The sequence below is a fragment of the Apus apus genome, chromosome 2, assembly GCF_020740795.1.
Source record: "Apus apus isolate bApuApu2 chromosome 2, bApuApu2.pri.cur, whole genome shotgun sequence".
In the NCBI taxonomy this organism is placed as follows: Eukaryota; Metazoa; Chordata; class Aves; order Apodiformes; family Apodidae; genus Apus; species Apus apus.
In genome coordinates, this window is record NC_067283.1 from 16,912,634 (window position 1) to 16,935,830 (window position 23,197).

At 47.3% G+C, this 23,197-nt stretch overlaps 1 protein-coding gene across 2 annotated transcripts in view; it reads left to right on the forward strand.

The window, feature by feature from the left end:
- The first annotated feature begins 3,936 nt into the window (after positions 1-3,936).
- Positions 3,937-23,197, forward strand: part of MKX (mohawk homeobox) — a 47,287-nt gene continuing 28,026 nt past the window's right edge. For both annotated transcript variants that reach the window (XM_051612190.1, XM_051612191.1), the window contains exons 1-4: positions 3,937-4,165; positions 6,267-6,426; positions 13,211-13,364; positions 14,637-14,972. In XM_051612190.1, the coding sequence (XP_051468150.1) occupies positions 3,984-4,165; positions 6,267-6,426; positions 13,211-13,364; positions 14,637-14,972 (832 nt within the window). In that variant the 5' untranslated portion in view covers positions 3,937-3,983. The remainder of the gene's footprint in view (positions 4,166-6,266; positions 6,427-13,210; positions 13,365-14,636; positions 14,973-23,197) is intronic.

A 23,197-nucleotide genomic window follows, 5' to 3' on the forward strand; every position in this document is an offset into this window, starting at 1 on the left:
TGAGAATGCAATGCCAAGGAAATGTTTGCTGAAAGCATTTAAAAAATAACCAGAGAACAAAGCAAGGGACAAAAGCAACTTCTAGCTGGGAGTGCAAACCAGAAATGAGGACTGTATTTAGAAGCATAGATGGGATTCTACCAAACTGGCTTTGTATTGCTGGGGAAGGGGAATGGGCAGAGCAGCTCTCCAGCCTGCCCCAGCCATGCCAGCTGGGTTCTGCAGGGCGACCACCCACCATGGGCAGCCGGACTCGGGCTGCAGCCACACCACTGGCTGGAGCAGGGCTGGCACTGGGGAGCTCCATCACTTGCAGCCTTGGGAGCAAATTCTCCTCTCAGCTTGACAGCATGGTTGAATTTTTCCTGGCTCCTCCCATAAGACAGATTAGGTGCAGAGCACCACTTCAAGGCTCTTTCTGCACAATATTCCTTCAAAAGTTGCCTTGCTGCCACTTTCTGGCATGCCAGCCCAGCCTAATGGCTGCCTGAGGCTGAGCACGTGGGCAAGGGCTGGGAGAGGGGTGTTGCAAGGACCAGCAAGTGCCTTCTTGCAGTTCCAGCCCCAGGTGCCCCAACTACCCCTGCACCTTGGGCCCCTGCCTCTCTATGGGATGCATGGGATACTGAGGGCTCCCATCGGCCGGCACTGCACCGTCCTTCGGGGAGCCAGCTGCAGGCCAGGGTATGCAGCCAGCAGCTATTGACTTACTTTTCCGTGCCTGGTTGGGTAAGTAACCTTAATTAAAAACATGAAGCCTACAGTTTGTATCAAATTCACGATGTTAAACAAGCTCTGGAAATAGAAACCTTGTTTTCATTTAAGCTTTCAACTGTGATCTAAGTAATAAAATATGGAGGGGGCGGGCATGTGTGAGATTTACATGTGATGATTTGGGAGATCTCGCTGCTTTAGAGGCTTGTAAGGCGCCGTGGTGCCAACTGCTCCTGCCGCTGCCTCACCGCGCTTGGCAGCGTCTGCCCCGCACAGGCTTTTGGTTTTTTCCAGAGCCACTTTCCAAATGCTGATTTCTGCCCTTGGCTCCTGTTGCTGTGATTTATTCTGGGTGCTGGTGTGGGATGCGCCAAGGTCTCAGCAACCTGCTGCCCTAGCTGCCTGTGCCCTGCCCAGCTCTGGGCAGACAGGCATGCAGCATGCAGCCCTGTCACTCCTGGGAGCCACAGACATCCTTGAGGACAGCCATGTACCCTGCAAGTGTAGACAGTGATCCCCTGAGTCCATGCCCAAGCAGCACCATCATCAGAAGAGAAAGGGGAGGATTATTTTTCTTTACCAGTTCCTCCTGAGCCACCACACAGGGAATGAGCATCCATCCCACCATGGCAAGACAGGTAGAAGGGCAGCTGCTCCCTATCCTGCTAGTGCATGAGCTGACCCCGCCTCAACCTCAAGGCCCACAGAAACCTGCTCTGCCCTATCCGCACCTTCCCTTGGGAGCTGGGGGCCAAAGCCTGCACCTGCCCTACCCCAGGGCTGAGCTCAAGGGGCTGGGAGAGGTGAATGGGAAGACAACAGGGCAGATACTTGTATGAGACTGCAAATGGTTGAGATCACCTTTCCATTTTGCTGGAGTGAGCCGGAGCCCTCAGGAGCTTTGTTTTTGGTTAAGCCTGTCACTTTCTCAGTCTCCTTTTGATGTAATAGAATTATAACAATACTTCCCAAGCCCTAAACAGTTCAGCTGTGCATGGCAATGATTGGAGCTGTGCATTCTGCAGCAAGCCCTTAATAAGCACGTTAGCACAGACTACCAGGAGGCATTCATCCCACTATGCCCCCTCCCCCCCAGCTGTTTCTGAGTGCTTGGGCCAGGGCATGTGATGTGGGGGAGCCTCGAACAGGGCTGTACCCAGAGGCCTGTAGAAGTGTAGGGTGCCTGGACTGCACACAAGTGCTGCCGTGGTCATTTATGCCCGTTTCTAGCCTTTGTTTTCTTGCCCGTGAACTGGCAGCAAGTTGTTTGTGGGGATCGTGGTTATTCCCCTGGAGTGATGGGGCATCTTCAGTGCATTGCCCTACCCCGACCTCCCTCCTGGTTCCCTTCAGCAACCGGATAAATCACATTCGGGTCTGTGAACCCCGAGGCCAGAGTGCCCGTCTTCTGGAGAGCGCCTTCCCCAGCGCATGTGGCTGTGTGACGTCGCAGAGCGCTCCCGTGACGTCAGGCGCCCGTGACGGAAGGATGGGGATGGGTGACAGAAGCACCCCACAGTGCGGCAGAACCGGGAAGGGGGACGCGGCGGGCGGGGGTGCCCGGGGCAGCAGCCGCCGTCCGGGCTGTGCTCCGCCGCGGAGCGGAGCGGCCGCGCCCGCACCACGTACCTGCCCCCGCCCGGGATCCGGGGCCGGAGAGGCGGCGACCCCCAGCCCGCCCCTCCTCGCCACTCCAGCCGCCGCGGAGAACAGCGTAGCCCCTCCGTAGTGGCCTCTGCGGCCCGGCAGGACGGGAGGGGACGAGGCCGGAGTCTCAAAGAGGGGAAGGGGTAAACATGGGTGCGCCTATGCAGCCTCAGGTCTTTTGGAGCCAGGCTTGCGGGGACAAGGCTGGGGACAGGGAGCCCATGGGTAAGCGAGGTGCCGCGGAGGGTTGGGGTGCGCACACGGGGGATCCGCGCCTCGCACGTCCCGCCGGGCCGGCGGGCGCAGGCAGCTGCTCCCCGTTCACCCGCGGCGGTCAAATAACGTCTGAATTACATCCTTGTAAATATTGACTGTGGCCATCTTCTTCGTTTCTGCGCACAGTAACCCAAATGTTAAGCCCGGCGGGGCCGAGCGGCGGGTGGTGCGGGTGTGGAGCGGCAGGGCCGGAGGAGCCGGGGGGGCCGGAGCACCCGCAGACCTCGCCGGCGAGCGAGCATCGCTTCTCCGCGGGAGCGCGCCGGCCGCGCCGGGGATGCTAAAAAGAACAGGATGTCTCCCGGCTTAGGCTGCGGTGTAATTTATAAGCCTTGTAAGGAGAGGGGGAGGAGGGGGCGAGAGGAGACGGAGAATGCTGGGGGGAGATGTTTCCTGGTCCGGCTTCATTAAATGCCTACGTTAGTGATCGGCGCAAGGCTGCGGTACCAGCGCGGCCACCGCCGCTCCGCCTGCGCCCAGCGCCCCTTAGAGTGTCTCTCCCTCGGGCAGCGTGACCCCAGCCGGTGTCCTCAGCTGCCTTACCCGGGGGACACCCCCCCGTGCACACCGGGGACTGCCCAGCCGTGCACTGCCGTCCCTTCGCCTGGCTTCTACCGCCTTTCCACGCACCGCCTCCCGACGCCGCGCTGCCCGGGCGGGGCCGTGCCCTTGCCGGGGCTGCCGGGGTCCCCTCGTTGGCGGTGTGCCCCCCAGTCTCCCCCCGAGGGGGATGGGGAGCGGTGGTCCCGACAGTGAAAGTGGCTGCACGGCATCTGTGCCTCCGGGCGCCGGCTCTGCGCATTTGGTGGTCGTTAAAAACAATTTGTTTCCCTCCCCGTTTGGGGAGGGGGAAAGTGAAAATCATTCCGGGGGAGGGGAAAGGGGAAAAAAAAAAGAAAAAAGAAAAAAAAAAAGAAGAAGAGAGAGAGAGAGAGAGAAAGAGAGAGAGAGAGGGCGAAAGCAAGCGAGAGAGAAACACCAACCCAACAGAAAACGCGCGCTCTGAACTATTGCGACACGGAGCGAGGAGAGCGGCGGAGGCTGGCGGCGAGGTGCGAGCGGGGAGCGGGCCGAGCCGTGGGAGCGGGCCGGGCCGCGGGAGCGAACCGGGCTCGGGTGGGGGGGTCGTGGGAGCGGGCCGGGCTGTGGGAGGGGCGGGCAGCCCCCCCGTGGGTGGGCAGGCGGCGCCCGGTGCCTCCGCGCTGCCCCCCCGCCGGCCGCGGCGGGCGGGTCTCGGCGGTTCGTCGCGGCTGCCCGGTGACCGCTGCCGCCTCCCCGCAGCGCAGAGCGAGCCCCCGCACCTCGGAGCCGGCGGCCAGCCCGACGGCGGCCCCCAGCCCCCCGCCATGAACACCATCGTCTTCAGCAAGCTCAGCGGCCAGGTGCTTTTCGAGGAGGACGCCAAGGAGCGGGAGCGAAGCGGTCGGCCCTACATGGGGGTGGTGGAGGGGCCACACCATGCCGAGGTGCTGCTCCCTGACAGCCCGTCCATCAAGGAGAGCCTCAGCCTGCGGAACCGGCGAACGGGGTATGCCGTGCGCTCGTCTCCGCGCCTCGCACCGGCCCCGCGGGGCTGCCCTGCGTGCCCCTGTCGGTGCTCCCGGCCGCCGCGGGGCTGGGTTGGGGTTGCGAGATGGGTTTCTACACGGGTCCTCCCCCACGGCCCCGGTCTACTCATTCCACAGCTACGGTGGGAGATTTAGGTAATAGGTGATGCAGAGGCGTCCGATTTGGCTGGAATGTGTCAGACAGAGCTGTCCTGTCCTGCCGTGTTTGACCTCCCCCTCTCTGCCTCCAAACAAAAACAAACTGGGAGGCTCGTCCGGTTTCGCCGGGCGCTTCATGTAATTAAAGCCCCTAAAACAGAGGTGCGGCGGAACGCGTGAAACCTGCAGGACTGGGCGGCCGCGGGGCCGTCCCCGCCGGGGATGCGGGGGCAGACGGTGTCCGGCGGGGCTGGGCCGAGCGGGCACGGCGCGGTCCCAGCACTTGTTCGCAGTCCCGGCTGGTTTGCAGCCCGCTGAGCTAGCGGACGGGAAAGAGCTGCGTTGTCGGTGTATTCCCTGCGATGGGATTTAAAATGGACTAGCCAGTCATGGGCTGGGCAGGGTGATGTTAGGATAGGCTTTGCTGAAAAGGCAGCTGAAGCTGAGCTGTCTGCGGCTGATGATTTTTGTACTGGAACAGGTGAAATAGGAGGTGATGAGAGGACGTGTTAGCTCCGGAGCTCGAAGGGTTGAACTGGCGAGCTCAGACCAGACATTTCGGGTTAGCTTTGCAAAGTAAAGGCTAAGTAGCACAGCCAGGAGACTCCGAAACCGAGAAATCCCGATGAGCTGTCTTTACTGCCGAATTTCCACCTTAATGATTGCATCAGCTCGTACTTTTAACGGCGGTGCTGGTTGGTAGGACGCAGGTTATGTTTCACAGAAATGTTATTAGCAGCCGATCGCGGCAGAGCTGGATTGCCGAGGGAGCACTGCAGGAGGAAGGAGCGCCCGCGGTCGCTCGGCCTGGCTCGGCCCGGCCCGACACGGCTCAGCTGGGCCCGGCCCGGCCCGGCTCGGCACGGCGGGTCCCGGCACATCACAGCCCGGGTCGGCACCGCCAGCCCCTGCTGGGAACGGCCCGGCCCTGTGGCGCCCCCTGCCGCCGCCGCCGGGAACCTCCGCACGGCCCCGGGCAGCTCTGCCCGCCGGCGGCCCCAGCCCTGGTCTGGGGTTTTTCCTTCTGATTCCCCCGGATTTTTCATTCACTTTTATATTGTTTTTTAACAAACAAACCCTTTATTTTTATTTTTTCCCCTTTTTTCCGGGTGTTGCGTTTGATGCCCTCCCGGTTCACCTTTTTCCCCCGGCAGGCGTGGGGCTGTCGGGGCGTCGAGAGCGTCACGCCGGCTCCCTCGGGAGCGCTGCTCGCCGCCGGCTCCTCGCAGCGAAGTGACCCGGGAGGTGCCCGATTCCGCCGGTATCCCTGTATAATACTGGCAAATAAATGCGGGCGGGGGGTCAGGTTGGGTTGGCCCCAGGGGCAGCCCTCACCGCAGCGGGGTGCACGGCCGGGGCTGTGCGAGGCGGGCCCCGTCTCCTCTGGAAAGCCCCTCTGTTAAACAGACCAACTACACGCCTGGCAAATGCCGAGCACCGAAAGCATCGGGACACCCAGACCCTGCTGAACTCCCCGCGGTCCGTAACATCATCGCGGACAGAAGCCCGGCGGGCGATGCCTGCCCCGAGCCCTCCGCGCTGGGTCCGCTCCCCCAGAGCCTCCAGAAGCGAGTCTGGGGGAGCTGCGGGAATCGCCCCGTCCTAGGCAGCCGGCACGGGGCGAGAGCGGCGGCCTTGGAAAGTGCCCGAACACCCCGCGGGGACGGGGCTCAGCTCCCGCCGGGCAGGGCTCACCCCTTCGGGCAGGGACAGACCCGGGCAGGGCGGACCCCGGGGCTGGGGCAGCCCCCCTGAGCAGCTCCCCGCCAACAGGTCCCTCCGCGGGCGGGTGCGCATCGCTGCGCGGCTCCCGCACACGCGGCGGAGGCCCCGCAGGCGAGCTCGGCGCCGGGGCCGGGGGCGGGGGCCGGGCAGGTGCCCGCCGCTCCAGCCGCGGCCCTCAGCGCCCCTTCTCCGCGGCAGGGCGCGGCAGAACGGCGGGAAGGTGCGGCACAAGCGGCAAGCGCTGCAGGACATGGCGCGGCCGCTCAAGCAGTGGCTCTACAAGCACCGCGACAACCCCTACCCCACCAAGACCGAGAAGATCCTGCTTGCCCTCGGCTCCCAGATGACCCTGGTACAGGTAAGAGACCCCCCTCTACCCCGACCTCCGGCGACTGTTCTGGGGCGTTTCGTGGACGGGAGGGGCAAGGAACATTGTTAGCTAAAGCCCCTCTGTGAGCTGAGCAAGAGGCAGCGCTGGGCATCGGGGGGGCATCATTGCAGCCAGCAAGGGCAGCCGTACCCTGCGCATCCTTCCCTCCGCCCTTCTCAGGGATCCCCTTCCAGCAGGACCGTATCCCCCAAACAGGAATTCCCGTGTCTGGGATGTCCTGGCCGGGAACGTGCTAAAGGCAATCGGCAGAAGGTGTCTGCTGTCTCCCCTAGGAAAAGATGCCCTCATTCTTTAATCTTGTTTATAAATACAGTGGAAATATTTTTGCTAAGTCTTAACAAATCTTTAGGTAAAAATAATAATAATAATTCAGTAATGGGAAATTTCAGCACAGAATGGAAATTGTTTAAGTTGCAGAGTGTGCTTTTCCCTTTTCAGAATGGTAACAGTTACATTGTTCTGATAGTAATCACCGCCTGGTGCACGTGTCTTGCCGTGCACACTGTCTGCAGTGGCCCAGCGTGCCGCGACTGTGCTCCCCAGTCTTACAGAAATTATCATTATAGTGCAATTAGACACGGGGAGTAATTGTTTTGCTCTCAGGTGAAACTCCACTGAAATGACTGGCAGCTGTGTCGTGGTGAGAGGTGTAGAGTTGGCTGCAAATGTTTATAAATCTTCTCTGTTCTCTTTGCCATCTGGAAGTCTATTGAAATATGTGGTTAAATGCTATCGGTTGCTGAGTGATGCTATCTCAGGTCTGGATGCTGCAAAGATTTATGCATTGTGAATAATCTAATTTCCTTACTGGGAGCTACTGCTAGGTGCATAAAATGAAACACATGTGCTTTACAGAATTGGGTCCTCAGCTCTCTGCCTAACACATTATGTGTCACTTTGCAAAGGACATGAAAATACCAAAATAACATGAAGTATTAGAAAAATAAGGTGGTAATTCAGCTTTATTGTTTTGAGTGCTCCTTCAAAAAAGCCAGTGCTATGAATCTCAGTCTTAGTAACAGCAAAATGGGAAATTTTTACACTTGAGAACCTCACTCTGAAACTATTGCACTAGAAAAAACACCATAGCTTTGACAAAAATAATACTAATGTCTCAGAAAATGCCAGTTATAGCTGGAAAATATAATTAGAACAACTTTTCTTGCTTTTAAAAAATGTACATGAAAGGTTTACTCAGACTTTAAAAAATATGGTTAGGTGAACAGAATCCATTCCATGCCATGATTCAACAGGAGTGGTTTACTGGATTATTGTTTTTAGAATATTCTTAGTTTTGCATGAGATTTAAAACATACATCCAGAATACATGTTGGGAGACTTTATCATTAATGACATCTTGTGGAGTTCTTCTCCCATTCTTTTATAACAGGCAAGGAAAAAAAAACAACTTGTGGGTTTCTGCAGTATTTCTCTTGTGGCAGCTGTGATAAATCCTGTTGGGGATATGCTGTGTTAGCCTCTATAAAAGCATCAAGCGAGCCATGGCCACTACTCCGTGGTGTTTTGTGATCTCCGTAAGGTGTAGAATAAAATCAGAAAGAAATGTGAAGAGCTACATTTATCTCTGTTAGATTCACATGACTCCAGTGGGTTTACGCTGAAGCTGAATTTGACCAGCCTTATTTCTTTGAACTGTAATATCTGAAAGAGGTGTGCACACCAGCACATCTATCTTCATTTACAGAAGCACACCATCAAAAAGAACCCCCAGATGTTTCTTCCATCATTTGGGTGCAGTGCTCTTTTAATCGAGGAATATGATAGCATCTGTATGAGAGGTAAATACATATGTCTGGCATCAGCAGTTATTCCTGAGCCTGGAAGAACAAAACAACACACGTCCCACATCTAATTTTCCGATGCCCAGAAAGAACAAGACTGTAATCGAGATCAAAATTCTTGTTCTCTGAGTGTGAGAGGGAAAGCACCAGGCTGTGATCACAGTCACACTGGGCGCATCTGAAATAGCCTCCCCAAAGGCTGTGTGCTTTTGGCTGAGTGGTACAACCAAGAGCAGGCTCAGGACTGGGCTTTGGTATCTGTTGGAAAGCTTTGCTTCTGTCCCAGGAGGGGCACTTCACAAAAGCATCAACCAGGGTCTCCTGTGATTGCTTTTCTAATCTAGGAACACCAGACATCACTGGAGAGGCAGGAATCAGTGTATGATGTTTTCTTGGCATTACACACTTTGACATTCACTGACTTGTCTCCTATTTCATACTCTTCCCCCATTTCTCAGTGCTGTCCCATGGTTTTTGCTCTTGGTGGAAACATACACTTGGCCCCACAGCTTTCCACTCCGGTGGAGGTTGTTGTTTGCTGACAGCTGTTACCTCTTCCCAGCATCTCTCATGTGCTGATGCCTTGTTGTAAGCAGAAGAGAAAGCAGAAGGCCTAGGGAAGACAGAAGATATTGTTGAACCTTTGGATTTCTGCCAAAATGCTGTTTAGGGAATGAAGAGCTGGTGTTTTGTTTTTTCACCTGACTGACATCCTAGGAAGAGGTTTTCGGCAGCTGCCAGGGAGATTATGTGGGTCACAGTTGTATTGATAATATAGCTGTAACTCTTCTCCATGTGCTTTTCTTCAATCTAATAAGCTCTATTCCAGTATGTACCATCTATCCCAAGGAGCTTTTGCAGGACTGTGGCATAGATAGAATCAATCCTTCTGCGAGGAGGCCAACATCCAGCTCTGTTTTCTACACTTGCTGTTAGGACAGTATCTGCATGACAGATCTTCCATAACTTTATTTTCATTAGTTTTGTCTCACCCACTTGGCTGATTTTAAAATATTTTTTTTGAGCTTTGCTAATACTGTGGTTTAACCCTCAGTTCCTGGGTGCAGTGGGACAGCAAGGGGGCTGTTCCAGCTGCATGTCTGACACCGCTGCAGAAGGGAAGCCAAACTCTTTCAAGGAGCTAGAATTTTGCAGGAATCATAAATCATCTTGATTCTTAATAAGTAGTAGCAAAACTTGGGGCAAATTCTGGGATGCCTTGTTTCTGAGGAGGCCAACAAGGTCTTCAGGAGCTCTCAAGCCAAATGTTATTGCAGCTTTCAGTCCAACAGTCCAAAGTTCTCTATTTCCTCAACTGCCAAAGCAGGAAACCAAGAAAGCAATATAGTTTGAAAAGGCATTTTATGTTTTACTCCAATTAGATTCCAATTCAGAACCCCATAATTTGTCCTATTAATGTGCTATTAATATGCTACATTTTCATTTGAATTATTACCACAGTATTTGGTTTATTTTATTTTAAATTTTGGTTTTGATGTTCTTGTGAAATAAAAAAGAAAAATGGGTGGGTACTTCTTCCAGAAAGAAAGATAAGTGTCCATATTGTTGACGAGAAGTTTTTGCAATACTAGAATTAATATATTGGTCATGTGCTGCTATGGATTGAATACTATTCAGATTCATAAAGGCATATCTGGATTACTGGAGGAAGAGAATGGCTTGATTTCTTTTCCCTTTTTGAAACTTTGACCACTCTTAAGCAGTGAAACAGAACAAATTGCAATAAGATTGAAGAGTCTCTTCAGAACTAAAGCCAGAGGGTCAGTATTTCATGATGTTCATATAAGTACCTGATGCTCTTTGGGAATTACTGAGCTGCTGTAAAATATGAATGCTGGAAAGCACATCCATTATCATTCTCCTTGAGTTTTATCTTTTCACCTCTTGAAGAACAATATGATTGTTTATTTACAGGAATAGTGAGTATCATCATGCATTTCTTCAGGCCACTTGGTTCTTTGACAGGTTTCTGAGACAAAAGTTTTCCTACTGGCTTGTTTGTAAATAATTGTTTTGGGTTTTTAAATTATTTTTGATGGTCACAGTAGTGTAACTTGAGACCATGGTAAAGGTTGGATGGTTTTTGGCAGCTTAGGTTTCTTTTTGTAGTAGCTTAAGTAAGTGTGGTGCAAACAGGCACTCTCAGTGAGTGGGACCTGAAGCAGTAGGCATGCAAGCTTTTTTAAGACTGCATGGGTACACAAGGTAACATTTGGAGCTGGATGAAATTAGTGACAAAACTGTAAAGTTTTGTTCCTGTCTGTAAAGGAGGCAGGAACAGCCTGCAATAATACAGGCTGTGGCTGGAGCTGAGGGTGAGCTTGCTGTGAGGTGCAGCCTGTGGCCCTGCAGCCTCTTCCTGTGCAGACAGCTGGAGGCTGTCCAGGACTGAAGAGTGGGAGAGAGGTTGAATCTTTTGATATCTTAGAGATAAAGATTTTCCAGCAACGTACACCAGTGCCCAAGAGCAGGAGAGCACCCAGAGACACCACACCATTGATCTAGCCAAAAAAAAAATAAATCTCTTAAATGGACTTGCTTTCAGCTTTAACAGGCCTGATTGTAATTGCATTTGGGATAAGATTTTCTGGAGTGAGTTTGTTGCTTTTTGCTTTTAGCTGAAAGATCCTCTTGTAAATGCTGACTTCAGGTTCTTTCATAATGATCAAATACTACTATTTCCTCCTCTCATAGCAGAAGACTTAAAATATGACTCATCTTTTCATATTGATATGCAGAAAGCAAAGTGTTGGCATGGGGAGAATGAGCCCAAAATAAACCAAGAGTACCATGCAAAAATCACTCCTGCTAAATTTAATTGCTTTTATGTATGAGTCACACTAATACTACACTATCTTTCTTTTCTGTACATGGCACTTCACTGATGAAATATTTCAATATGTAATGAAATGGAGCATAATTAACCTCTTTCTAGTGAGATGTTGGAAAGCTGTCAGTTTTGTAAGTTGCTGCAGTAACTGTTATAATATTCAGTGGCACCCTGGATTGATCCATCTCTATTGTTACATACTTGATTTTAGAGTTACACTAAATCATGCAGCAGCCAGGTGACTGCTGCTTCAGCTCAGCAGTCTGTAGTGAGTTTGTTAAGGGTGTTAGAAAGTGGATGGATTCCAGCCCACCCTTTCTGGTTTACTGTAACAATCGCTGTGTCAATATGATGAATGTAAACAAGTAGCCTTGGAAGAGAATGAAAATTACTTACTTTTCTCTTCCAGCTACAGTTTTTGTCTTCTAACCCATCATAGTAAACTATGTGATTTGTATAGTTACGTGTTTGGCATCCGAGCACTGATCCAGGGCTTGCTGTATTTTTGGTGGAACTCTGTTTCACACAAACATGATTTTAAGTAAAATCAAAGTGACACGCTTAAAGCACCGCTACTAAGTTCTAAGTCTGAAGTGAAGTTTTGTTTTTCCTTTAAGCAGTTAGATTTATTTATTTTTAATTGCCCTAAAAGAGATTATAGATTCAGAATAATCAGTAAAATATTTCTGTGCGATTTATACAACCTTAGCTACAACAGACAGATGACAAAACTAGGGCCAAAATCCAATAGTGAGGTCTACAGTTTGGCCCTCTAGTAGGTAAGGTAGCACGTATTGGTAAAATGTGTTGACTTGCTTTGTGGGTTAATGTAAATTCGATGTTATGATCATTCCCACGTCAGAATATGACTTCAGTTGTCTTGAATTCTGTGAACACTTTCACAGCAAAAAAAGATGTGTGTAGGGTTATAGGCTCTCCTGACATTCTTTACATTCTTCTTTGCAAGTAATGCTGCTCTGTCTTCTTCTTGCAGAGGTCATGTCAAAATACACTTATTCCTGCAAGGAATAAATAGAATTTTTAAATTCTGATTTATCATTAAATAGAGTGTAGGTAGCTTGCCGCTGCTGTGGCTCATAGTAAGGCAATGGTAAGGTCACTCTGTCAGTATCAGTATTTCCAATTTTATCTATTTTTAATGTACAGTAGAATCAAGACCAGCATTTTCTCAGGTATGCATTCATGCAAAGTCACTGCAAGTACATGCATCCTGTTTGATGGTGTGATTACCACTGCTGGCACAGAAGACTATATAGGGTACTATTGCTCCTTTGGTACTTAAAGCACTGTAAAGTCCTTGTGTTTGAGCCTGACTTTGTGGTGACTGCGTATGCTAGAAAGATACTGAAGTGTATTCATTTTGCAGTGTCAAACTCCAGTAAATGCTCTGCAGCTGAGAGGGAACACAAGCCAGTCTCTTGTTCAATAGACGCTGTGGGAGAAATCTGCATCTTCACTGGTTTTTAGAGTTTCCGTAACAAAAAGAGTTCATAAAAGCATTCATAAAATGTTCTGTAGGGGCATTAGTTGATTTCTGCAGTGACTCAAAGCAGGTTACATTCTCTGTAAGACTTTCCTGAGAGCCACTAGCTGTTAGAGTACTGATAAGGCAGAAGGGAGAATTTGGGCTTTTATATAGCCAAATTCGGAACAGGTTTTTCTGTTCAGCAGCCTTATTGTAGCCTACAGAAGTGTCAAAGGCAAATGACCAAACATTAGTCATCTGTTTTAATTTAGGATGTTAGTAATATATCAAAGGTTTGTATTGAAAGTTCAGGGCATCATCTAAAAAAAAAAAAATTAAAAAATTAATAAAAATATTACTATTTTGGGACACTTTAATTACAATCTTGTTAATTGTAAGGGTTTGCTAACACTTGGGAATGGTGGAAAGCCTGGACCTGCCTTCTTGTTTGAGGCTCCTACTCTGCTCAGTGATAGATTCTTGGACTCCTGTTCATGTCTCCCTTGTTTTCTATTTCCTTAGAGCGTACATGAAACTAATGAAAATTCCATGGGTTCTGTTTGTTTATTTGCATTGTTTTCAAGATAAACTAATGCATTCATTTGCATGCAGGTATCAAACTGGTTTGCCAATGCAAGACGTCGCCTGAAGAATACTGTCAGGCAACCAGATCTTAGCTGGGCTTTACGAATAAAACTGTACAACAAATATGTTCAAGGAAATGCTGAACGGCTCAGTGTGAGCAGTGATGACTCATGCTCTGAAGGTTGGTTGGTGCTCTTTTTAACCATTTTAAAACAATTAAAATAGGATCAGAATATATTAGGTACCCTTAGTTAGCTCTGATTTCTCACAAAACGCCCTCACTCGATCTGCCTTTACTTTTTGTTAATTAGGTGCCAGTTTTTGCTCCCACTACAATGCAGCTTTGCAGAGTGTGTTTGTGTAGGTTAATCAGGGTGTCAGTCTGCTTGAATGTTATTTGCCTGTTTCATATAGCACTGTTACTGGAAGAATAATTGTTAGTTCCTTAGATTCTACAAGCCTGTTGGTTTAATCTACATTAAAGGAAAAAAAAAAATTACATTTGATGGTTTAAGGAAGTGAGAAATCTTTTGACCGTTCCTTGATGGAAGAACTATGGCAATATCACATCATTAAAAAGAGAATCTGGTTAACACCAGAATCTGGTTAACTTCAGTGGGGCTTTTTATATGCTAAACTGGATTTTACTGTATTTATTTTATGTATTTTACCAGAAAATATTTTCCTTAAAAGGTACACTGAAATCCTCTTTCTTATCCAAAATTAACAGATGTAGGAATTTTTTTAATGGTGCCCTATATTTTTAATAGAACATTTGTATTATGTCTGTGGGTGCTTTGTCAGTCAGTTGTGACAAAGAGGTGCACTGTCTGAAAAAAGCACCCGCAGACATAATTAATGCAGAACATTGTCAGAAATGTGTAGGTGAATTTTCAGAAGACTGTGTTTTAATTTGTATTCAGTTTCAATTCTCTTTGTTCCAATTTCAGTTTGTACACCCATTACTTTGTTTTGCACTTCCCTTTGAAAGATTGGCTGCAGGACAATTAAGAGAGAACACTTTAAGCAAATACGCATAACTGTGTAATAGTGTTGTCCCAAAAGCTGACATCAATAGTACTCAGGAGAAGCAAATTTCAAGTTATGGTAGGAAGAATTCAGCTTATTCACCCAGATTTTTAAACGTCTGGAACTGATTTAGGGCACTTCTCAGGTTTTTTTCTACCTGCTTTGTATTGCTCCTGAACAAATTAGACCCAGACACTGTTTTCTACAGCTAATTGATTTGGAATAGCTGGAACATCTGAGAACCCTGGGAACTACTGTGAACAACATGTGAACAGAAGAAAATTAAAATGATTGTCTAGTGCTGAAGTCTAAAATTATTTGTCTACCTTTAGTTATATCTATAGCAATTTTAAACGTGTAGAGGAAGCCTTGTTAAATATTACGTGTTTGATGCATTATGGTGTCTGTCTTCCTTTGTTTTCAGATGGAGAAAATCCTCCAAGAAACCATTTGAATGAAGGGGTATATAACAAACCAGTTCATCACACTGTGATTAAAACTGAAAGTTCAGTAATAAAACCAGGAGTGAGACCAGAAACAAGTGCCAATGAGGATTACGTGTCACCCCCCAAATACAAAAGCAGCTTATTGAATCGTTACCTAAATGACTCATTGAGACACGTCATGGCTACTAATGCAGCCATGATGGAAAAAACAAGGCAAAGGAATCACTCTGGTTCATTTAGTTCCAATGAATTTGAGGAGGAATTGGTGTCTCCATCATCATCAGAGACAGAAGGCAATTTTGTCTACCGGACAGGTAAGGGATTCTTTCTGCATCATTTCTAAAACAGCCGGCTTTGGTGGATGGTGTCACCTGGAATGAGTGTCATCTGATTGTGTCTGTTCCTGTCCATCCTCTCATCTGAAGATGGATAACTCCTGTCCATCCTCTTGTATGGGAGTAGATCACTCCTGGCCTTCCTCTCATCCTCTTGTTCACTGGAGAAGCTCTATCAGTAGTATTGAAGTTAAATATTGTTACTGACCTCTAAAGAAGCCACTTTGCTTTTTGAATAGAGCTATGGGGCTGACTTTTGAAATTACACCTACAGAGTTTTTGTGAGTACTAAGACAAGCCTAAAGAATGAGAAAACTCTTAAGCATTCTTTTACAGTGAGGGAGGACTAGAGGAGGCTTCAAGTACTCAATGGGCCCAGCTGGAAGGAAGAGGAAGGCTTTCAGTTTTCAAGGTGGCTGTTCATGACACTTACATGAACCATATGCCCTGCAGTGGAGTGCACATGAACATCTTCCCCTGCTGTGCAGAGTCCTCGGAGTGCCTTCTCCAGTACGTGGCCCTTGGGCACTCATGCATCCTTTTGGAATACATGGATTAGTTTAGAACAGTTTCTGCATCGCTCTCCAGACTTAGTGCAGTGAAATTAGGGGCCACAGATGTGGCCATTAAATATCTTGTCTAAATATTTTTGAAGGCTTACACATAATGCATTATTTTAATCTTATAAATAAGAAGATAGAAGCATGATTTATTTCATCTGCTGTGCTACCAGTCAGAAGGAGGCACATAGGACTGTCTGGTTCATGCCAGTAAATGGCTGTAAATCAGGATAAGATCAGGACTTGATCAGGTCCCTGTGGGGCAGGGAGTGTTGGAAGGCTCCTCTTGTGAAACTTGTTATGTATTTTTTTTGGGACGTAAGGCAAAGACTGTCCCCTTGTCTTAAAAAAAAATGCATCCCAAGCTAGGAGGTCTCTGCCAGCGTCTCCGGGTTTCCACCCATTGCAGAAACATTGTCCCAGGGCCCTCACTGGGGGGTTATTCAGCCAGGAACCACCCTGCAGGGAGCATCGGTTTTGGAGTGGATGAAAACTGATTAAAAGTACTGGAGGACTTTGCCCTAAAGTGAGTATAGATTTAGATGCTGTACCTGGTTCCCCTTGGCCTCCCTGGCAGGCAGGTTCAGGTGCCCCCTGCCTTTGCAGCCTCTCAGGTCTCCAGTCTTTGCCCTCTTTTTCCTGGCACTTTTCATATGATTTTTTTGTTCCTGTGGAGGGGCCACAAGGATTTCAGAAGGATAGGTGCTCTGGTAGGATGATGTTAGTGTGTGTAGGTTATCACAGGGTGGCCAAGGGTGGAGTGGGGTCTCCATAGAGAAACAGTATCTCACGGGGAGCAAGAATAGGGCATGTATGATGAATAAGTTTCAAAATTAACTCTCACTGTCCATTTAGCTTTTTTTTTTTTTAGCATACCAAATGCATTTGGTCTGTATTAGGGGCGTATTGTCTGCCAAGTTTTATTTTTAAGTGAAAAGTTATTGAAGAACAGATGCAGCAGCTCAGATATGTAAACTTATGTTTTTCCGTGCATTTATACAATAATTTAAAAATGGACACAATGACTTTTAAAAAATGGTAATAAATTTGCTACTGGATTAAGTTCTTCCTGCCAAGTTGCAGCCTGCACTGAAAAATATAGTTTTTAATGAGAAGGCTGAAACAGACACACTGTAACTGTGTGAGTTCACAAGATGGGATGGAATGACTAAAATGTAGTATATTTGTCCTTAAAGTTCATAACTGACATTCCTGGAACTTCTCTTGAGATAATATTTAAGTCAGTTCTTAAATATCTTTGTTAACATCTTGAAGTGCTGTGGCCTTTGATGTGAACACACCAGCAGCTCTCAGGATATATTTTATTCTTTTTACACTTCCAAAGGCGACAAGCAGTAGCCTGCTGACAGAAAGAAAAAGGATTGTGTGCACACACTGTGTTATTTGTTGTATGCCTCCTGTGTATCTGTGTGCATCCAGGAAATAACAGGTACAAACAGGCTTTTTTTCAGCTACAAAATTACAGTCCCATTAATGATTACAAATGCAGGAATTGAGCCTTTCACAAACCACGCAGATATTTTCAGGTTATCATCCATTCATGAAATCTATTTACAAATAGATCAAATTATCCAAATGATTGTTAGATAGGAAGAGATAAATGGGGACATTTTAATTTTTTATGTCTTTTCTCTGTAATTTGAATACCTGAGATGGCAGTTTTCAGTGCAGCTGTGTAGCACACCCATATTTCTTAAAAATAACTGAAATCCATTTTGGTTAAGCAAAATACCAAAGTATGTCTGAATGTACCACTCATTCCTTCCTGAAGGCAGCAAGTGTATTTTTAAATGAGATATCACCACTTATAAGGAGCTCCATGCTGCGATTTTTAGAGTGAAAGACCTAATTTTCAACACCAGGGGGTTGAAGCATAATTATGAAGTCCATACTAGATGTTTTAGTTTATGAAGACACTTTGAATAGTATTTCCAAAAGCACAGATTGAAAACTGATTGACATTTTATTTTTGAGGAAGCTCTGGCAAAGTTGCCGTGCTCCTGAGAGCAGGCGGTCACTGCTGTTGAAGCAAAGTCATTAATGCTTCTCTGGAAAAGCAACTTTTTGTAGCATGTTGTGAGAGGGAAGCTTACTCACCACGTGTGGTTCACATTGTGGGCCAGACCCTGAATTCAGGTACCCCAGCGTGTCTGGGGTGACTCCCCTCGCACAGTGCCACGGTCAGCGTGGCCCCGTGTGTCTCAGCAGCCCGCACCAGATTGACAGGGTACAAGTACAGCATCCAGGGACAAAACCAATACATTACAGGTTAAAGTTTATAAGGAAAACGGGTAGTAGAGTTTCCCGTTTCAGTCATTAACATGCTTATTAACACTGGGCCATATGCTACTCTAGCTTCGTGCAGCTGGGAAATCCCGTGTGCAGCTCAAGGGCAGGCTCAGTGACGCACCCTCGGGAGGGCAACCTCACTTTCTAGCTCTGCACAGTTATTGTGAGCTCCTGGGAAGCGGCTTTAGAGCCAGGGGGGGAGCAGGAAACACCAAGCTGGGGCCTTGGCAGGTGCAGTGCCCGCAGTGCTCTGTCCTGCTCTGGCTGTCTGGCGTAGGGACCCAGTGGAGCAGGGAGGATGGAGCTGTCTGGAAAGGGTGCAGCCACACTTGGATATGTCACACAGCCAAGTGTTTCTGTTGTAAGCTGATCTGCTTACAGGTATAACGTGACACATGTGAATGTGTTCACTTAAGGCAGAAAATGTCAGTTTGGATTGATCTGAGTGCAGATATAATCTATAAATATATATATATATATATATATATTTTTATATATATATATATAAAGGTGAAGTATGCATCTGAAACTGACCACTGAAAGGCTTGGTTCTGTGTTTTTGTTTAGTAAAATACCCACGTTGGAGAAGCAGTTTTCATTCACTCCTTGGTGTGCTGTCACTCACAGCAGGCTCGCTGTGTGACAGCAATAACTAAACCCAGGCTTGCCTAGCTCTATTTGGTGTACAAACACACGCAGAAACAACAGTCCAACTGCAACAAGCGCTGCAGAGATCTACCAGGAGAAGTTCTGATAACGTTTGCGATGAGGCTGAATATAAATCTGAAGTGGCAAGGTCAGTCTTTGGTTCATGGATCACTAAAATGCTGACTTGATCAGTGAGCAGGCTGCTCTGCTCTGCCAGTGTCCTGGCAGCTCCCACCTGCCGGAACAGAATGTTCTGCGTCCGTATAAAGCAAGGAAATGAAAAATGCCAACTTTCTGGGATATCGCTGTCTGGTGAGCTGTGTTTGGTGAACAACAGCAAAAATGAAAATGAGAGAGATATGAAATGGCAGGACAGAGAGTTTTCTAACTTTTTTTCTGTAGGCAGATTTTCATTAATTTCACTTAATGCGTTACCACAGAAGAAAAGGCCAGAACAAATAAAAACAGTGAGGAAAGTAAAGACTTTCAGACCTGGGAAGGAGTGTGGCTTTTAAAAAGACCTCTTGAATAGTTGATTTTTGGAGATGTTTGGTCTCTATTTTTAGATATTTATACTCAGGAGTGTGTTCAGTTTCTGATGTTTTTATTACTGCTGCCTTTTTCTTTCCTCTCGCCTTTCTTTCTTTCATTTGAATGCTGTGAAGTTTGTGATTTATAAAGCACGATCCTGTGTTGTTTATTGCAGCATGCTGAGCACCTCCGATGAGACCCTCAGCACACTGCAGGTTCAGGCCCACATTCACACAGAGCACTTAAATGTAAGGGTATAGCTGTGCATATAAGTACTATACAGAGACACACACAAGCTGCAGAACAGTGCTGCGATTTTGTGTGGTCCTTGCCAACTTTTCCTTGCAATTCAACATTTTTAGAAATTAACATGTAATTTAAAAATGAGCTATAAAATTTAAAAGCATAATATGAACACAATGGAACCTGTTTTCAGAAACAACTCGAGGGACCCACAAAACCCACAACTACCAGTGACTTTTGCAAGTTTGATCTAAACGGTGCTGGAGACCTTGGGGATACTTTAAAATAAATGGCAACCTGGGAGAGCTGAAGGAGGGCCTTGTTGCAGATCCTAATGTCATCCAGAAGTGAAATGGAAAAGGGGAATGTCAAGTACAGTACTAAATGCACACAGCAGCATAACTGCAATTTGAAGGTTACACAGTTAAGATCATATTTCTGCAGGAATTTTATTATTACATGACCTGATTCATCAACACTGAAATAGCATGGCATTGAGTATTGAGGAGAGGATTGTGTTTAATTTGCTGTTCTGTTGTTTTTTTAAAAAGAAAGATTAAAAGGAAATGGCTTTACTACAGGGACAGTGTCAGGTTTAATATACCAGATGTCACAGCCCAAACTTGAGAATTTTAAAGATCCTGCTCACTCCCTGCTAGTTAAGTTGGTTGTTCATGTTTTGCATTTCTTCCAGTTTGAACAGGGAAAATCAAATAAGCTGTTTTTTTTCTTTCTAATTCCCATTAGTTTCTTTGTTTCTCAGTATTTGAGCTGCAAGGGGAATGGGTCAGGATTATTTCTACATGAATCTGGTGCTTCATGCAAACAGAGTCTTTTATGTGGAAAGGTAGTAGAGGTTTCAGATGGGGGACAGTGCTGGGCAAACTGGGTGCGTTGATGATACTGGGGGCAAAGCACCTTCCCAAAAGCCTAGGCACCCTCCTAAATGCCTGGGGGGAGCTTTGCTGGGAGCCAGCCCCACTGGGAGGGAAGCAGCACTTCTGGCAGTGTCAGCTTTTCTGAGCAGTTTCTCTCCAGTCCCTGCTTTTAATCATGGTTTTTGGGAAATGAGAGTAGCTGTTTTCTCACAGGTGCTGGGTGAAAACAGTGTGTCCTTGTTTTATCTGTTTGTTTTCACATGCAAATGGCTATGAATGTTTTGGGGTTTTGTTTGTTTTTAAACCTAAAATACTAAAGATTTTTGGAGATGTGGGCTGTGTGCTGGTCAGATGTGTTTCTAGTAGCAGCATGTTCATGCATATAATTCAGGTATTATTTCTGTGGAGACCCCACGGAGCAGAGGAGGTGTACGTGCACCTCAGCTGCTGGTTTTACTTCTGTGGATGTTATGGCAAATTTTCCACATAGTTCAGTAAAAACCGCCTTGAGCATTTTGTTTGGCCACAGAGGATATTCTTCAAGTCAGCTTGCTTCAGGGCAGCACATCTCAGGACTCCTGACAGCTTTATCATCACAGCAAATGAGATGTTCTTGCGTTAATTATTTGAAATGGAAAAGATGACAACATCTGTCCAAAAAATCAGAGAGACAAAAAAAAACAGGCCTGTGTTTCTCTGAGACCATTAAAATTTCCCCGATGCAAATATTTGCAGCAGTGGCCAAAAAAGCAGCAGACCCCTGTGCTTGCCCAAGACCTCTCCCAGACACAGCAGGAAAAATGTATGGTGCTGTCACCAGTGGCTAACAACTATATATTTTAATACTCCTCTTTAGCGTTAGCCAGTGCTCCAGGCCCTAGTGAGGGTTGTTTCCTGGCAAGCCTCGGGACTCATTCATTTAGTGAAGGTGTGTGTTCAAAGAGAAAGTAATATTTATCCCCATTTTCCCATTGTTCAAAATGTCTTCAGAATTATGCTTGGTCTTAAAACCTGGGGCCAGTCCAAATGTGAATGTTTCAGGAAATTATGTGCATGGAAAAGGACATGCTCATAAATCAGACTGTTTTCCAATTTTAGCTGTAGACTGCATGGCTAGTAATGAATATAGTAGGCAAATTAGTAAGAAAATTAGCAGTTAATTTAAGGAGTATTTAAAGAGTGTGTGAAACTACAGCTTGGGAAAACCGATTGAGTGAAATGGCTGTGATTCCTTCTCCCCTTCTGCTGCCTGAGCAGGATTTTCCCCAGTAGCCAAATCTACGTGCAGATCTCTTACATCAGAAACATCAGGCTTCCCAGCTGCCTTGCAGCACATCAGCTGGCCTGGCTTTTGCACCGCTCCAAGGGATCCTCAGCCTTGTGAGCACCAGCCGGCTGGCTGCAGCCACAGCACGGGATAAAAGAAGCATTTCTCAGAGGAGGAGGGCAGGGGGGGGAGTTCAGGAGGAGATAAGGTGTTGAGTAATGGGGAAATGCACCGGCTGGAGTGGAGCGGCAGAAGCGCTGGGTGCTGCAGCTCTGGTAGGGGGGAAGGAGGGAAGGGAAGGGAAGGGAAGGGAAGGGAAGGGAAGGGAAGGGAAGGGAAGGGAAGGGAAGGGAAGGGAAGGGAAGGGAAGGGAAGGGAAGGGAAGGGAAGGGAAGGGAAGGGATCTGCTGTGGCTTTTCCCCAGTGTGCTTCTGGAGACACTAGGGTGCACAGCTCTGCTTGGTCCCACTCAAGGAACCTGGCAGCACAATGCAGTTATCAGCTGTTTGTGCTGAAGAGGGGATGAACACGGAACATGTTTGTGAAACATGGTCTTGCCAATGAATGTGAAAAATACCATTTTAAACAGGATAGGGAGAAAAAGAGGAGAAAAACACAAGAGTGTTTGTAAAGACAGAAATGCAGAGAGATCTGTGGTCACCCCACCAGGAGCAGCTTTGAAATCACACATTTAAATTTAAGTATCACTGATTGGAAAGTGCTTTGAGCACAAAGTGTGGCTGGAGGCAGATCACCTGATGGCTCACCTAGGTCTTCAGAGGGTTCTGCCCCCTGCACTCAGACATTGACCTGTGGCACCTGTATGGAGAAGAGAGAGAGGTAACAGGGACTAGAAACAGTGAGTTACTTTTGTGTGTGAAATATGTCATCTCCTTCATGAGTAACTGCTGCCTTTGATGACACTTTTGAACACACTGATCTGTGTGCTGCAAAGTGTGATCTGGAGGGTTCGGGGTGCAGGACGGGCAGGGCAGGCAGGACGAGGCGGTGGCAGGAGTGGGACGAGGGCTGGACTTGTCACATTCTGGGGCAGTAAATTTAAAGGAATTGGAGCCTGTAAAAAATTCACTTCTTTCTGGAAAAATGTCTGAACTGAAACTTTATACCTGGCGTGGGGTTCCTGCCTGTCCCAGCCTCCTTCAGCTGCTGGGGAGAATAACACAACTTTGGGTAATGTCCTGGTAGATTCTGCTTGTAGTGCAGACTGTCCCCTGCGCAGTGTTACAGTGCTGCTCTTCATGTTGCTGTAGTTAGGGCTGTATCTGTGTTTCCATTAGAACCCTTTTAATTCACTAATTTATGACCCAGCTGTAAAAATTCAATCCAGACTGAAAATTGGCATGGGCAGTGTTCATTCTCCCATCTGTGGAAGGGATTTAAGCAGGTACATCCCAGTAATAACTGTCCGAGTTAGGCTTGTAAATTTGGAGACTGATGACTGCTGAATAAAAGTGTGAGCTTCTCAGTGGTCCTGGAGTTTGAGATATTCTGTGTCTGTGGTAAGGGTAGTGAAAAGCAGCTTGTTTGTATTCAGTCATATAGCTGTAAATAAAGAAAATGTTTTGGGTTTTTCTGCATTTGCTTCCCTGCTCAAGCACATGCATTTTCCTTACCAATATTTTGATCTGGGTGGCAAATGCTTGAAACTCTTCAGAGTCAAAGCAGGGTTTGATCACTCCCAGGTAGTGTTCTAAATTGTATTCACACTAGTGTGAGCAGTAGAATTTATCTATTGATAATAATTGA